Source organism: Talpa europaea (genome assembly GCF_964194135.1).
Source record: "Talpa europaea genome assembly, chromosome: 2".
Taxonomy (NCBI): Eukaryota; Metazoa; Chordata; class Mammalia; order Eulipotyphla; family Talpidae; genus Talpa; species Talpa europaea.
In genome coordinates, this window is record NC_140068.1 from 114,440,530 (window position 1) to 114,458,610 (window position 18,081).

Below are 18,081 nucleotides of genomic sequence, written 5' to 3' on the forward strand. Positions count from 1 at the left end.
TTCCAAAAGCCTTCTCAAGTGAGATATATTTTTACCCTAAATGATAGATGAGAGGGCCTCCCCAGTGGCACAGTGGTTTGAGAGCAGCGCTGTGAAGCTGTCTGCAGCCTCTGCAGCGCGGTTTGATACCCAGTTGGCCAGGGAGAGTCCCACATGGCGCTGCAGACCTCTCCTGTCTTAGCCGCTGCTCCCCTCAGCAGTGCATTTCGTCATTCTGCCTGTTCTGCTCCCGGCTTTGTCTCTGGTGAATTCTCTCACCCTCCTGCCCCTCTGGCCTGTACCCCAGTGCTTGTACAAATAAATAAATCTTTAAAAAAAAAAAAAAAAAAGATAGATGAGAAAATTGAGGCACAGAAAATATTTTGACCTCAGATTTGAATTTAAGTAATCAGTTCTTAAAATCGCTTGTTTTCATATACTGTATCTTGTTTCCACATATAATATTTAAATGAACCAAAAACTAGATTCAAATTTTGATTGACAAAGATAAACTATTACATCAGCAGTAACTATGCAAGTTCATTATTCATACCCCACTTAGTCACAAATTGGTGAGGCAATTGACAGCCGTTTAGGGACACAGCCTATGGCCACTGAGCAGAGGTTGAAAAACTTCAGTCACACTCCCAGCCAACAGATCTGAGTGGTCTCTGACACCGGACTGAATTAATGAAAACCGCAAGATTTACAAACATGTATTTATAAATCATTAGAAAAGCTGTTAGTACCCCTAAAGACAATAATGACAATAATGAAAAAGACAATAATGAAAATCTGCCATGAAATATTTGAATCTGTTTCACATGAAATTCTAAGGAATAGGTGCTGCCACCTATAGCAAAAACTTCAAATGTTGAGACTCCTGAATGTTTTGTCTTCCAAAGCCTTCCTTTTTTGAAGGATTTAGAAAAAATGACAACAAAGGTTCACAGGAATTTGTTTAGTTACAAAACAAAACAAACAAAACATTTTCCAGGCTAGGCCCTTGGGGTCTTCATGTCAGTTTTGATCTTTATCTCCATTTAAAGGACCTTCAGAGCATGGACCTGAAGGCATTCAGGGTTGCTTAAGCATCAAAGAGAATTGATGTACCATGTACTAACCATTTTACAGCTGTTTTCAACAGAGGCTGAGACAAAGAATATTATCTTTTATTCAGCATTAACAAAAAGCAGTCATTATCTGACTTACATTTTTTAAAGTAGTTTTAAAAATGATTTTATTTTTCTCGTCAGAGTAGTTTTTGAAATTCAGTTTCTTCTAATTAATATTATGCATTCAATACATTGGACCCCCTTGTAGACTATGAAATGATACACGTTATTTTATCAGAATAATTAATGTATTTTAAATGAAGACTGGATGATTTAATCAGCAATTATTACAATTCACATGGCTGGTTATAAACAAGCAGACTCTGCACGAAACCTTAAACTATCAAGGAATTACATAGGATGAACGAGTGTAGCAGTAACACAAAACGTCTCACTGCATTCTGTAGAAAGATCTCCAAAATAGCTAAATTCAAATGTTTGAATTTGAGTCTAAACGGATCTTAACATTTGACCCTATGGGGCAAAAATAAGCCTTGCTATTAGCAGAGGAAACTAGGCATGCCTGGCTAATTGACTGATCCCAAAGCTGGCTTTTCTTTCCATGACTGACCTCCAGGAATGTAAAGTCCAGTTGTCTTTCGCCTAACATGGTTTCTTTAGATCCCATATGGCAACATTCATAGGTAAATAACTAAACATGCTGTCTTTCAAGTAACTGAAAACGAATGAAAGATGTCTTGTCTCAAGCAAAACCAACTGCATAACAAATGTCTGCTGATCCTTACATCTTTTTAACCCCTCCAAATACATGGGTGCCATAAAAAAATACTTAATTATTCACTTCTATACTACAGACACCAAGTCAGAAATGTGCAATGCTATATGGTTGCCTCTATTTGCTTATTCTGAGATATGAAATCATTTGTTAAACAGATCAGTTATTCTTTTACCTCTTCCTCCTTTTGAAAAAGGAATCTATAAATGTCTTAATTTCCTTCTAATTCTTATATTTGCTTTCTTTAGATTTAAATTGAACTTAAAAAGACATGCAATTTGATGACCCCTCTGGTAGGAGAATGATTTCTCCTGTAAGAAAAGTAATAAAAAAAATTACTCTTTCCTTTTGAAAATATTTCTGAAAGGATCAAATTGAGAGACTTTACGATACTACGTCATGCTATGCTCAAATCACGTCTATATACCAAATGATGAGAATTCATTCTCAGATGTCCTCCTTTCATTTTAACATTTATTATCCTGAGATGTGTATCAAAGACATTTTGAGGATAACGATTGATAATCAAAACCTAATATACTTTGGAAACTTATGTTTTATGCTTGATTAGAATTATCACTTTAGATTGCCATTTTATCTCCTGCTATTAAATATTTTTTCACTAAATATTTTTATGTCTCCCATTTTATCAATCATGATAAAGGACATAGAAAAAGGTTTTGAAATCTATTATCTATATAAATATGCATGGGACTGGATATGCTTAGTGCAGTAGGGATTCAGCTGGGGCATTTTATGAATACTAAGCAGACTGTCACCTAGATATGAATTCAGTGCAACCCAGTTACTGTAAATCATTACTGAAAAGCAGAATGGAACAGTGAGGAAAAAACAGACCTCATTTTAAATCCCAGCTTCGAGATTTAAGTTTGTAATCCTGAGAAATTTTCTCAATCATAAAAAGGGATAATATAACACTTGTTAAAATTAGAAATACTGCATTATAACATACAAAACTATTATCATGCCAAAGGGGCACAATTTGTGTATAATATCAAAACTGAAAAACTACATGAGTATCCTGTTAGTTTAAGAATATTTACCAAATTTTGAAATCTAGTTTGCATATATCTTAAAGCCAAAAAATTTTCATATTTAATTTGAAGTTTCATTTTCATTACCTAAGTCAGTTAATCAGGAATCTTAATCCTCAAAAAATACATCTTCAGTGTGTTGAATTAAACACTAATGTAACCCTCAGACATGAAATACCATGGCCCACGCTTCTCAGAGTACAGAAGCAAAGTAATAAGCAAACTTTGTTATATGTCACAAGGACTTATTACTTAATTTTAATTATAAAATAAGCAAAAGCTGATTCTTGCCTTTGGAAGAAACATCTGCCCATTGTCCTGCTCCCTGATACAAGGATGTAGTAGACTTTCACCTAGTTATTGGGTGACGGCTGACCAGGACTTGGGTGCTGCTCTGCTGCCTCCGTGCTTTGCCAGAGTTGATCTGGTCATCAGCACCCAAGTGATGTTCCTTCAGAACTCGCTTCAAAATAAATTGGAGGGAAGAACAGATAAGCATTTTCTCCCTTGGCTGATCCTGCGATATCTTAAAGGATTAGTGTGATTAAAGCCAGAATTTTTAATCTTGTAGTCTCCCTTGCAGAGAATTATGTTCTTCCATTATTTATGTCTATTATGCAAATATGAGTTTCAGTGTGTGAGCCATGAATCCCCACTAGCTGCTTGCCATGAGGTTAATCCTGGCTGTGTACAAAAATTACTGGCCACATGGATCTCCCCTCATAATAGCCCACCCTCCTTTCATAGCCCCCAACTCTCCCTCCGGAAAGACAAATTTACTATTTCTTTATTCTTATTTGTTACTTATTATATTATTATCCGTGCTGCTGTGACTCTTGAAGTGCTTGCTTTCTTGGTTGATGTGATGAACCATCCGAGGTGGTGTTGCCTTCCAGCCCATTCTCCGAATTTGGCCTCCCAGGCCCGATGGCCTCCAAATCTGCTTGTTTTGTCTCAATCTTGTTCAAGCTTGGAGTCCAGAAATTCCAGTTATGGAGAATACATCCTCGTGATATGCTGATCACTAGGGGATAGAGTGTGGCTAACTTACCGCAGTGTAAATAATATATTTCTAACATTTCAAAGATGATGCTTTCTGGGGGGAGGGGAAGTGGTTAGGATGACACATACTAAAATATATAAATGAAATGTATATAAATGAAATTGCTACAAAAAAGAGCTGAACACTTCTCCAAAGAAGTCCATAGGCATGTAAAAAACTGTTCAACATCATTTATCAGCAGGGAAATGCAAATCAAAACTACAATGAGATACCTTCTTGAGAATGGCCCGTATCAAAAAGACCAGAAACGAGTGTTGGCAAGGAGTGGGAAAGGAACCCGCATACACTGTTGGGAATGTAGACTGGCCCAGCCTCTTTGGAAAAAGTGTGGATGTTTCCCAAACTATTAAAAATACATCTATTATACAATCCAGCAATCTCACTTCTAGCATAGTGGGGATAAACACTGGCTGCCCTCCACATCTCTTCATCTATAATGTCCTTCCCATCTATTGTTTTGCTTAGCAAAGTCCCTTTAAGGTCAAGATTAAATGTCACAGCAAAATTAATAATAAAAGTCATCTTTTCTGATGTTGCTTTAAACTGGATCTCAAAATGTAAGGTTAAAAACCTTCAAGAAGAACACTGACACTGTATTTCAACCTGAGCATACATCAGGAAATATTAACTATCATGACAGTCTTCCCATCAAAATAATGGTCAGGGCCTCCCTGGTGGTGCAAGGGGTTAAGGCACAACCTATGAAGCTATCTGCAGCCACTGCAGCACGAGTTTGATCCCCGGCCAGGGAGCTACCCACCTGGCACAGCAGACCTCTCCTCTCTCGCCTGCTGCTCCCCTCAGCAGTGGATTTCAGTCAATCTGCCTGTTCATTCTGCTCCCCATTCTGCCTCTGGTGAATCCTCTCACTCCTCATACCTCTGGTCTGTACCCCAGTTCTTGTATACACAAATAAATAAATCTTTAAAAAAAAATGGTCATAGTCCATAATCCTATCTTTTAAAATTTAAGCATTATTGTTATTTATAGTTTCTTTAAAAGGAAAATCATAGGTGAATTATGAAACAAAATATCTACATTAAGTGCTATCAGTTGATTATCATTCTGAAGCCTAAATGCTTGAGGAATGAAAATAAGTTACTTGAATGGTATTTTTGTTAATTCATTACAACTAGAAAAATTATGTTTGGTTCTTTAGCTATTTCCAATACTTCTGATGTTAACATTGTAGTGGATTAATTCAAGAAGACAGAGAAATTGTGTCACATTATTTCCCACCTTTTTGCCAAACATTTATTTTATTTTATTTTTATTTATTTTTAAAGATTTATTTATACAAGAACCGGGGTACTGGGCCTCCCCAGTGGCGCAGTGGTTAAGCCCTGGGCTGCGAAGCTGCCCGTAGCCTCTGCAGCGCTGGTTCAAACCCCAGCTGCTGGCGAGGGTCCCACATGGCGCGCAGACCTCTCCTGCTGCGCCCGCTGCTCCCCTCAGCAGTGTACTTCATCAGTCTGCCTATTCTGTTCCCCACTCTGGCTCTGGTGAATTCTCTCACCCTCCCGTGCTTCTGACTGTACCCAGTGCTTGTATAAATAAATAAATAAATCTTAAAAAAAAAAAAAAGAACCAGGGTACAGGCCAGATGCACAGGAGGGTGAGAGGACTCACCAGAGACAGAGTGGAGAACAGAACAGGCAGGATGACGAAATACACTGCTGAGGAGAGCAGCGGGCAAGTCAGGAGAGGTCTGCCACAACTTGTGGGACCCTCGCCGGCTGGCCGGGATCAAACAGGTGCTGCGGAGGCTGCAGACAGCTTCACAGCGTGGTGCTCAACCGCCTGCGCCACCAGGGGAGGCCCTGCCAATAATTTATTAAGAGATTTGCTCCAATTTCTTCTGATGTGGGATGTTCGTGCCAGAATAATGGAATGAAAGTCAAATATCACAGCTCAGTCATTATATTCTCTGAAAGTCATTTATATTTGAAAATAACAGTGCTCCCTGGAAAAAGATAACTTTAAAGAAAAAGTTCAAAATTATTCCCTAATATTTTGTTCACAATTTTTTCAAAATATAATTTTGCAGATGTTGGTAATGTTTCTAAATAAAGCAGTATACTTCAAACTCTAGCAAAACATTTGAAAGCCACACTTAAGAATCAAAGTCACTAATATTAAGGGTATGTGCATGATGTAATGAATCTTTTAAAGTCAAGAGTACAAATTAAGCTTAAGCAATATTATTGCATTATGAAATTTTCAAGGGAGCAGCCAAGCATATCACATTTGCTAAATGTATGAATTTTTCACATTAAAAATTCTATGTATATAAACTAAAAATCCTCAGTGCTTCAATTCAGAGCAATACTATTTAGAGACATCATATATGTCTAAAATATCACTGTGGAATATTTATTATACTGCTTTAGAACTTTAGGCAATGAATGTGTTAATACAAAGATATGCAAAGCGAAAAGACTGAGAGATTTAACAGGTAATGTAGCTCATTTTTAATATATTGATAGGCCACTGGTGGCCTAGGGGTTACGTCTCGGCACTATCACACTATGGCCACTGTGGCCTGAGTTAATCCCTGGGCAGGGTGCTGACCCACATGTGGCACAGCAGACCTCTCCTCTTTTGCCCACTTCTCCCCTCAGCAGTGTATCTCAAGTGGATCCGCCTGTTCTGCTTCCCACTGGTGAATTCTCTCACCCCCCACCACCTCTAGCCTGCACCCCAGTTTTCTATGCATAAACAAATATATCTTTAAAAAAATATTGATAGACCAATGTAATTCCTAAAACAGAAGTTTGCAGAATTCTGCTCAAATTAATTTTATTTTATTTTATTTTTTTTTTTATTTTATTTTTTTTTTTTTATAAAATTTTATTGTTATATTCCCCATACAATTGCAGCCCCCCATTCTGACCCCAATCCCTCCCCTCCCGCCCCCGCCCCCCTAAAAGTGTCTCTGGTTCATAGTTTTTTGTTGATTTTGATTTTCACTTTCTTATAGTTATTCATTTTCCTGGTCCCTTATTTAAGTTTTCTAGATTCCTGCTATGAGTGAGACCATCCGGTATTTTTCTTTTTCTTTTTGGCTTATTTCGCTGAGCATGATCCCTTCCAGCGCCATCCATGTTGCTGCAAATTGCATGTGTTTATCTTTTTTGAATGCTGAGTAATATTCCATGGTATATATGTACCACATCTTCTTGATCCAGTCATCTATTTTTGGGCATTTGGGTTGTTTCCAAAGCTTAGCTATTGTAAACAGTGCTGCTATAAACATAGGGGTGCAGGTGTTCTTTGGAATTGATGTTTCTGTGTCCTTTGGGTAAATACCTAGGAGTGGAATTGCTGAAATAGTTTTATTTTTGAGAATTCTGTTATTTCTTGGGAAAGTGTAAATATAAATTGAAGCATGCTCTGAAAGCATCAGTGATTCATCTGAACCACTGGAGCTGGGCATGTCCTACACATAATCTGGATTAAGGCATATAAAATGGCCAGCGCCTTTCCCAAATTCAGACATGATGCAGAAACTGATTGCCACAGGTCTCCAGCCTCCTTAGAATACTTCCACCAGGCTCTATTGCCTCACTACTTCATATTCCTGAATTCCTCATTAAATAGGCCTTTAAAAATGTGAATACATTAAATATTTAGCGCATCATTGAGACAAATCCCAACATTAAAATCTCTCACACCTAGCTTCTCCTTTCCATTTTTCTAAATGCACAAGACATTATTTCTAAGAGTCACTTAAGTAACTTAAAAGTCTAAGTTTGGGTCTTCTGTAAGTCTTGGGCCTCTATGGTTTGGTATTGGACAGGGGAGTGTAACAAGTAGGACTGAGGGGAAGAAGAGCCTGTGGCTGTAGAACAGAGAGGTGGGTGTGAGAAAGGGGTTTCAGGGTCAATGCTACAGGATGATTGTTGGGTTGTTTTTGTTTTTAATTTGGAAGGGAGAAACTTACTGATCTACGACTAAGCTAAGCTATAGTTGTGATAATTATAAATCAAAGCAGAACAAGGAAGTGAAAGGAAGACATAAAGCTGGCCAGAAGGAAAGACATACATTCAGGATGATTGTTTTGTAACTTTTTTGCATTTACCAGAAATTTTTATGCCCACCTTTAGGAACATTGCTCATTTCAGGGCATCATGCTACATGTACTCCTGGAAAATATGCATAAATAGTGAGTTCAAGTTAACAGTCCCAAAGTTACCCCTTACAAAGAAAAATTAGTCTCTCAGTTGTATGGATTTCAGTGTTTCACATGGCAGCAACATCACTAATGTCCACAAAAAGCTATGAGTGGATGTGTGTGGGGGAAGTGTATAATCAGGGCTATTTTCTGAAAGCAGACTACTAATCACTAGATGATAAAAAGAACGCACAACTAAAACATTTGTAAAGTCAGTAAGCAATATTTTACTGAAACATTTCATAACACAGAAAATCTGTCTGAAGTGTAAAGTTACCATCTTACACAAGAAGGACAGACGCATTTTCAAAGACTAATATGAATACAATAAATATGGAGTTTACATACTAATTTATACACAGAAACTCTGCCCCACAGCCATAAAAATTTATATTTAACAGTGCAACATATAATTTAATCATTTCATTTATTTGACAGGTTTTCTTACTAACACAAATAACTACCTGGTTTTCATATACATATATAATATATATTTTATGTATATAGATATTCAACAATCTGTACAGTTTCTAAACATAAAACTCCTAAAAGGCACAATTGTCTATACAACATGTACAAAAATGGCTGGAGCTGACACAAAACAACAATTATTGGTCAAAAGTTCATGATTGCACAGAGATTAGTCATGAGTTTATGTCAGAAAAATGTGCTTTAAGTAAAGGAGGGTTTTCAAAGAAACCTCTAAGTGTTATATTAAAAAAACCTCAAAACAATAAAAAACCACTAGGTCGCTATCACAAGCCTGTCCTCGTCATCGTCACTGCTCACATCGCTGAATTGTGCAGTGGCCTGCCTCTGGCGCGGTGCTGTAGGCCTGGGCAGCTGTCTGTCAGGAGAGAGAGTCTGCTGGCCTGACGGCTCTGGGAAAGCTTCAGGCTGCGCCTTCCGCACAGGCTCTGATGGGGACATGGGTTTGCTCTGCCCAGAAGTGAGTTCATGCTTGGGCTTCACATGATTTTCAGAGGCAGGCTTCCCTGTGTCCATCTTATTTGAACTATCCAGCCTTACATGGTCTCTTGAAGGCGCAGGTGGATCTAGAACTTTTTTTGCATTTTCCTGCTGGACTTGAGGTGACCCCTGAGGAGATGCAGTCCCACTGCCCTGATTTGCAGTGCCTAGGGAAGTCTGCTTGGCTGGCGTCTCGCGTGCTCTGTTGTGGGGAACTGGTATTTCAGTAGCTCCCTGTGTGTCCACAGTTACTTGGCTAACTGAGGGGATTAAAGTAGGCAATGCTATGTTCAAGATCTGGAGGCCTGGAATGTGTGCCTGCGGGGTAGGATTGCTTTGCGAGGAGGGGTTAGCAGTCAGAACCTGCAGTCCAACAGCATTTAGAGCCAGCCCTGGGGGGTGTACCTGTGGGGCAATATTCGTATTGGCCAGGCCTACAATATTGACGGTCTCCATACTCAGTGATGGAAGTGACTGCAAGCTGGGTGTACTTAGGTTCTGAAGGCCTGGCACACGGATTTGGCCAATGGGAATACATGGCACAACACTGCTTAATTCAGCCACTCCAGTGGGATTTGTAGTGCCAGAAACTTCTGTGACAGTATCTCCAGGAGTACCCACAGTACTGTGAATTACGTTGACCGCAGGAATCGTAAGTTGCATTGGCCCACCTTGAATGGGCACGAACGTGGAGTATGTGAGGCCCGCAGGGACCACATGGATTCCCCCGACTGGAACCATATTGTAAGGTGTCCTTGATGGCTGCTGGGAATGCAAAGGAAGGTGGCTAAACAAATGAGTCTGGGGAGAAGGCAGTCCTGGAGTTGGTTGGAGAGTTATTTGCTGCTTCTGTTCTTGAGAGTCAGGCTGGGGTAAGACCACAGAAGGAATGCCCACTGCTTTCTGAAGACTGTGTTCAGTTATAAGAGGAGGAAGTTTTACAGATGAAGAGTTCTAGAAAACAAGAGAGAATAACTTTTACAGCAAAGCTTTCTTTGTCACTGAGTGAAAATGCTATGAAGTAAAAGTATGTATATTTATATTTTATAAAGCTCACAAGCTTTCCAAAAATTATATTTTGACTTATTTATTATTTTTTTAATTTATTTATACAAGCACTGGGTACAGTCAGAAGCGCAGGAGGGTGAGAGAATTCACCAGAGCCAAAGCAGAGAGCAGAATAGGCAGACTGACCAAGTACACTGCTGAGGGGAGCAAAGGGTGGCAGGAGAGGTCTGTGCACCATGTGGGACCCTCGCCGGTGGCCGGGGATCGAACCCGCGCTGCAGAGGCTGCGGGCAGCTTTGCAACCCAGCGCTCAACCGCTGCATCACTGGGGAGGCCCTATTTTGACTTTTAAAAATGAATTCCGATTAAAACAACTATTTTACTTTTAATCTCTTTATTTTCTAGTGCCAAGTAACAGTAACACATTGTTGGTTTTATCAACTCATGGGGAAAACAAGCTGGAGGTTTAGTTATATATGAAAAAAAAGAACTCTTATTAATAAAAAGGTCTGCAGTTTTTCATTGGTTTGTTCATGCATTTATTCATATGTTTATGAAATGTCTCCTGAAAACCAGATTTCAGGCATTGGCAGGTTTGCAAGAGATTTTGCGCTAGAAAAGCTTATAGCACAGGTGGCCAATATGAAAGCAATGAGAAATGCTGTTAGAAGGAATAAATCGTACCACTCCTCTCTTTATCAATATCATCAAAATATTAGCTTTTACTTGATAATAACTATATTACAGTCACATTAAATTATATTCTAGATAAATGCACACATTGACAAAATTTATTAAACTTAATTTAGGATGATCTATAAAAATCCAAGATTTTAGTCTTTTAATTTTTCTTCAGTGTCAGCTAGCAAGCAAGCCAAAATTTGCCTCATTTAGAAAAAACTGTACTGTCAATGAGAGAAGAATGAGTTTCTCACTGAATTAAACATTCCTCATAAGCCCGCCAGGGGTAAAAGCAGGGAATCATTCACAGCATACTTAAGAGTGACTTTTGTGAGGCCCCGACTGCCCTGAGCTAGTTCATGGCTGGAAATTTTCCCAAGCTGCCACAGCAATTTGATCAGTCAAGCAGAGTGAATTTCTTGATACAATTTTTTTGGGTCATGTTAACTTTGCGATAGAAACTGGTAGCTGTTTTGCCCACGAAGGCAAACTACAAAATGTTTGGGTAATTTTAGTGCAAATCCATCCCATTAATACCAGTGGGAAAACAACTCAGAGTAAACCAACCGATGAGTATGTCCCACCATTGTGTTCTCAATTGGCACAACATATATTTTACTTCAAGAATAAGAAAAAAGCAAATAATAATAAATGAGTATATTTTTCAAGGTTCATTCACAGATTTACAATACAATGAACTCTGATTAAATTCCTTTGCAGATGAATGTCCTTTGCCTTTAAATAAAACAGTGAAGTACAATGATTTAGTCATAAACGAATCATTTAAGAACATCATTTTTTAAGTCATCAATTACCTATATTTAATATTTAGACCACAGGAAAACAATAACAAACTATTTACCTGTGTTAAAGCAATAGCCTTTCTTGCCACAGAACTTCTCAGGATTTCTTCTGACTCAGAGTAGTCTACTGACATTTGATGACATGGGGATTTGGGTGCAGCTTCAGGTGACCTGGAAAAGTCTACAGGAGTAGTTGTCTCATTTTCTTCATTTTTGGTAGCACGCTGCCCACTCTTCACTGGGGATTCCATCTTCCTGCTGTAATCTGACTGCATTGTGCTCAGCACAGTCATCTTGGTGGGCAATGCTCTAGGCAGAACGTCCATTGGGTCTGCATGTACCCCAGAAAAGCAATCTGGAATCCTGATGTCCTCATCAGTACTCACGGAGTCATGAAGGCTGCTTCTAGAGGGAAGGTGCTGTGGGCTGGCCGTGACAGAGGGAGCTGCTGACAGGACTGATTCAGCCTGGCTGTCTTCATCATCATCTTCATTTTCATTATCATCCTCATCTGGGCCATCAGATTCTTCAAGATCATATCCAGACCTCTCAAAACTGAATCTTTGCTTTTCATCTAATAAAAATAAACAAAAGGGTATGTTACAGAATATTTTGCAATGGGACAAATGCAATCTTGTTTGATATAAGCCTGGTGACACTGTGAAGGATATAAACGATAAGAACTCTACTAGAATTTAGTTAATTTGGTGTAGAACAAGCTAGCCAGCTCAAGAGGAATTCAGAGAATTGAGGCACAAATAGAGAGGCACAGCCAGTGCAGGTGTTGTTAAGGATGCAGAACATGAAATGAGCCTTGAAAAGTGGGCAGGCAGAAGGTAACATATGAAGAAAATCAGAAATAAACATCTCAAATAGACTTGTAAAATCCCAAATGAAGACTGGACTATATTTTAAAAAATGTAACACAGAGTTTTTGTCTACTCCTTTGGGTCTCCCTTTGTTGAATTAAAACAAACAAAAAACTGATGACATTTGGTAATTATAAGCAAAATAATTTCTTTAATACCTGAATAGTACTTCAGACATGTTTCCATTGTCATCTGAGAAGTAATATTCTCTAATATTTAAACCTTCTTCTACTTTCTTTTAAACTAAGAGAGGTGCTAAATTCCCTATCATTTTTTTTTCTATGATGATTCATAGGAATGAGAACATTAGACTAAATTATTCATATCATCTCATAATGTCATGTGAGAGTGTACTTAACAAAGAATATCCAAAATAGTCTTCAAAATAGATTCAAATACTTTCAGAAGGTCATGTAGAACTAAGCTTAAAACCTTATCTTATTTTATTCAAAATCTTGCAAAATTAGTGGCACTTTCCCTTAGAAAGCTAATGAACTTTCAAAGTTAGATGGGGGAAGGATATAATTCTTCACCACAATTCTTTGTCACAGGGTCGTAATAAAAACCATGCTCAGCTTAGCTGTGATACATTCTCCATTCCCCCCCCCCTTTTTTTAAGAGAGGGAAAAAAAAAAGAAAATAGAGAAATAATAGGTATGTTTCCTGGCTTTCCCAAATGGTCTATAAATTAATTTTAATTTCCTTCCTTTATTACAATGATAAGTTCCTAAAGTCTGAAAGGACTGACACCAGATAATTTCTAAGGAGATGGAACATACAGGAAACTTTACATTGGTTATCTCCAGCACTTTCATAATTTAAACATCCAAAGATAAAGCATACCCATTTTGGTTCTTTAAAATGTGGTTTCACAAGCTCTTTACTTTAAGGGACTGAATATTTTGTTGTAAAAATAATAAAGTAATATCAACTGGCTAAATCCTATGCTGGAGCCAGAACAGGTAATTTCTGAGTAAATGCCCTGACTCCTGCCTCACAAATGCCTCTCCTCTACCCTGTCCAATGTTTGAATAAAGTGAGCAAGCCATCCCCAATTTGCTTTGGATTTGCCACACTAGTTCCAAATCATGTATCTTTTTAAAGATACATTTTCTTTTAAAGGGGAAAGCAGGGTGGGGAGGGGTGGGTGTGTGAAGCTAAAGAGCTACCTGACTAATTAGAGACAAGTGTGTGCTGAAATGACTCTGAATTTTCTGCAGCTCTGTCATGAATCACATCCAAGAGCTCTCAGATAAAGAATGTTAACTGCTCACTGTCTCGGTTCAGAACTGGGAACAGGAGCAGTAGCAATTTAGGAGAGGCAAGAAACTCCTCCTGGATCTCTTTCCCCTTTCTCCACTAGGGAAGAAAAACTATTCTGTGAAGAGTAACCAGCATTGTAGACCTCAGGAAATTGATGAAAACTCAATGCAATGAGGAAAGGGAATGAACAAGAGAAAAGACAAGACTACAGCTGATTCTACCACAACAGCTAGGAGAGGGGCAGGAGAACTAAAAGGGTCACAGCCCAGAAAGCTAAGAGCATGGTGCATGTGGAAGGCTGATGCTGACTCAGAAGAGAGACAGAATGCCATCTCTTTTTTACTTCTCAGTGGCTGGTTCTAGGAGAGGGAAAAGACAAGAACAAAGATGTGTGGATTGACCCTGTTAGAAGCACAGTATAAACAGATGGCCTAAAAATTAGAATTGAATAGGCATTACTCTTGTCATGGAATCCCCGCCCAAACACAATTTCTATGTAAGAAACTGAAGTCTGAGGCAGAGAGTAGTCACAGCCAGCAACAAATCTCACACACGGTCACACACACTCTAGCTAGAAAACTTTTAATGCCCACACTAAAAGACACAGAGAAGGAGAGGCATGCCCACCAGGCATAGAGACTGTTTACATTAGTCTTTGCTATCTTATACATGATGTCCAGCTTTCAACAAAAATTACAAGACATACAAAAAGGCAAGAATAAAAACACTAAGAAGAAAAAAAGCAACTATAACTAGTTATATATGACACAGCAGTTACAACTGTCGGGGAATTTAAAATTATGATTAATATTTTGTTAAAAGTTCTTAGAAAGGTGGACAACATGCAACATTGAATGAGAATTTTAGTTTAGATTTGAAAACTACAAAAAGCAATGAAATGAGATGCTATAGCAGAGTGCAAAACATAGTAATGACAAGAAAACTCTCAAACCCAAAATTCTATGCCCATTGAGATTAATTTTCAAAGATGAAGGAGAAATACAGACTTTCTTAGAAAAAAATAAACAAAAACTGATTTATTAATAATAAATATTAAGGAAGCTCTTTAGGCAGAGAGAACTGGGTATCAGATGGCAACTTATATCTACAAAAAAATGAAGAGCCTCAGGAATAGAATAAAGGTAAAATTATTTTTTAAAAAGTATAATTTCATATTCTAAAAGGTAATTGAATATTTACAGCAAAAAAAAAGTAATAACACCCTGTGTGTGTATATTATATATAAATTTAAATGGTAAGTGAGCAATAGCACAAAGGAACAAAGGAATTATGATTAGACTAATGGTTTTAAAGTAGATATAAAACAATAATATCTTTTGAAGGTAGACAACTAAATGTTTTTAATGTAACAACAGAAAAAAATCAATCATAAAATCATACTTTAGTATGGCATAAAAGAGAGAGCAAAAATTGGAACAAATAGAAAACAGTTGGTAAGCTGATAACTTTTAATCCCAACACATGGAAAACAACATTAAGGGGAATGATCTAACACATGAACTAAAAGAGAGAGATTTCCAGACTGGATACAAGTCCCAAGTGTATACTATATGCAAGAAATAAACTTTAAATACAATAACATATTGAAAATAAAACATAAAGAAATATATACCTAAATTATTAACTAAAATATAGTTGCAAAAACTATATTAACATCAAAGTAGATTTCAGGGGCCTTCCTGGTGGCGCAAGGGGTTAAGCACAGCACTGTGAAGCTATCTGCAGCCTCTGCAGCACGAGTTTGATCCCCGGGCTGGCCAGAGAGCTACCCACATGGTGCAGCAGACCTCTACTGTCTCACCCGCTGCTCCCCTCAGCAGTGTATTTCAGTCAGTCTGCCTGTTCTGTTTCCCACTCTGTCTCTGGGTGAATCCTCTCACCCCCGCACCTCTGGCCTGTCCCCCAGTTCTTGTATGCATAAATAAATCTTTAAAAAAAAAGTAGATTTCAGAACAAGAAACATTATGTGGATAAACAGCAAATCCATAATTAGAGTTGAAGAATTCAAAACTCCACTTTTATTAATGGATGGAAACAAGTACATAGAAAATCAGTAAGAAAATAAAAGACCTGAAAAACATTACTAACCAATTAGAGCTAAATGACATTTATAGAATGTTCCACCCAACGACAGCAGAATATATTTTCCTTATAAGTGTATAGGAAACATTCACCAATATACACCATAGTCTGACTATACAAAACAAAGCTCAACAAACTTAAATAAAAAGAAGACATACCAAGTATGTTTTGGGAATGAAAACAGAATTTAACTAAAAATCAATAATTGAATAATATATTAAAAATCTTCAAATATTTTAGAATTAAGTAACACATTTACATATAATCCATGGGTCAAAGAGAAAGTCTCAAGGAAAAGCTAGAGATATGTTGGTCTGGAAGAAAAATCCAGCACTCAATATTTGTGGGATGCAGTTAAAGCAATGGTGAGAAATGTATTAAATTAAGTACTTTCTAAAGGGATTATTCTTCATGAAGTGAGCCAGAAGAAGAAAAATACCAGATGGTTTCACTTATATGTGGAATCTAGAGAAACTAAACAAAGGATCAGACCAAGACAAACTTTAAGACTGACTCTAGAAAGCAAATCATAGTTCTGAGCTCCTCAGGAGGGGTAGGGGAAGGGAAGACAGAGGGGGAGAGTTAGTGAACAGGGGGGAAGAAGACTGTGGTGGAGTGTGATGGAGGACTGTGGATATTTTGGTGGTGGGTAAACTATGGGGACCATGCCTAAGGGGAGAAATCCTGTATTGTGAAAAACAGGGATGTTTAAAAACAACAACAACAAAAGTTTTGGGAACTGATAAAAAAAAAAAAAAAGAGCAAAGATCTCAAATAATCAAGTTTTCATGTTTAAGAAATTTTGGAGGAAAAAACTAAACTCAAAGCAATTAAGTGGGAAGGAAATAATAAAGATGAGAAAAGAAAAAATAGAGAAAGTCAACAGAACCATGGATGGGGTGTAGGCAAAAAATGAATAAAGTTGATAAATCTAAAGTAAAATTGACCAAAGAGAAAGTATAAATTACCACATTTGGGGAAAAAGAGGAATTGTCATGAAAAACACATATATGAGAGGATAACCAGAAAATCTATGAAAAACCCTATGCCTTACCACTGAACAGCATGAGTTCAAAACTAAAAATACTATTTACAATAGTAAATAGAATAAATTTTATTTATTTTAAATAAAATACTTAGGTATAAATTAAGAAGATAAACAGGAATTGTATATGTTGAAAACTATAAAGCCCAGGTTAAATAAATCAAAAATGGAAAATTAATGAAGAGATAGACAATACTTACTAATTGGAAGTTTCAATACTGTTAAGATAGTATTTTTCCCTGATTTGATCTATAGATGCAATACACCGATGTTAAAAAAAAAAAAACACACACATGCACACTTTGCTCTAGATATTATGCTCTAGATAAAATTTCTATGGAAACGGAATGAAATTAGAAGAACCAAAATAATTTCAAAGGCTAAAAGTTAAAGAACTCACATTTAAGACAGTGTGTTATTGTAAACGATGCATACCATCAACAAACAACAGGAGAAAGTCCAAAGATAAAAACCACACTGAAGAGTTAGTTGAATGTTCACAAAGGTAATTTCAGAGAAAGGACAGTCTTTTCAACAAATGGCAGTGAAACAAATAGACATCTATATACCAAAAAAACCATAATACACACCTAATATTTTTTTACAAATAATAACTTAAGATAGACAAACATTACTTATATACAATACCAAAAGCACAAGCAATAAAAAAATCGATAAACGAGGCTTTATTAATATTAAATTTTTATGACAACCACAGAAAGCAATAATAAGACAAGCCAAAAAGGGGGGGGGGGACACTTGTAAATCACATTTCTGACAAAAATAATTAAATCCAGAATATGTAAAAAAATAAAATTCAACAATAAAATAAATCACTTTTAATTCACCAAGTGTCTGGAAGGCAAATAGCACATGAACAACACTCAACATGATCAATCATTAGGGAAATGCACATTAAAGCCACAATGAAATAGCATCACCTGTTAGAATATTTGCAAAAATGGTACTGGTAAGGTAGCAAAATAACTCTACTCTCATACATTGCTGATGGGAAAGTAAAATATATGGCCATTTTGGAAAATAGTTTTGAAGTTTCTTACAAAGCAAAATGTTCACCAAGTATAGCTACCAGAGATTCCATTCCTAACATCAAATGAAGAAATGGAAAGTTACCATTCACATAAAAACCTATACACACATATTTACAGCAACTTTATAAATGTCCCAAATTAGAACCAATCCAGCAATATTTCAGCA

General features: G+C 37.2%; 1 protein-coding gene across 1 annotated transcript in view; it reads right to left on the bottom strand.

The window, feature by feature from the left end:
- Positions 1–8,866: 8,866 nt before the first annotated feature.
- The window catches only part of HIVEP1 (HIVEP zinc finger 1), a gene marked incomplete at its 3' end in the record, with an annotated part of 137,531 nt that continues 128,316 nt past the window's right edge, over positions 8,867–18,081 (bottom strand). Inside the window, exons 7-8 of the mRNA XM_084227754.1 lie at positions 11,643–12,157; positions 8,867–10,045 (exon numbers count right to left, since the gene is read on the bottom strand). Coding sequence (XP_084083880.1) covers positions 8,867–10,045; positions 11,643–12,157 — 1,694 coding nt within the window. The remainder of the gene's footprint in view (positions 10,046–11,642; positions 12,158–18,081) is intronic.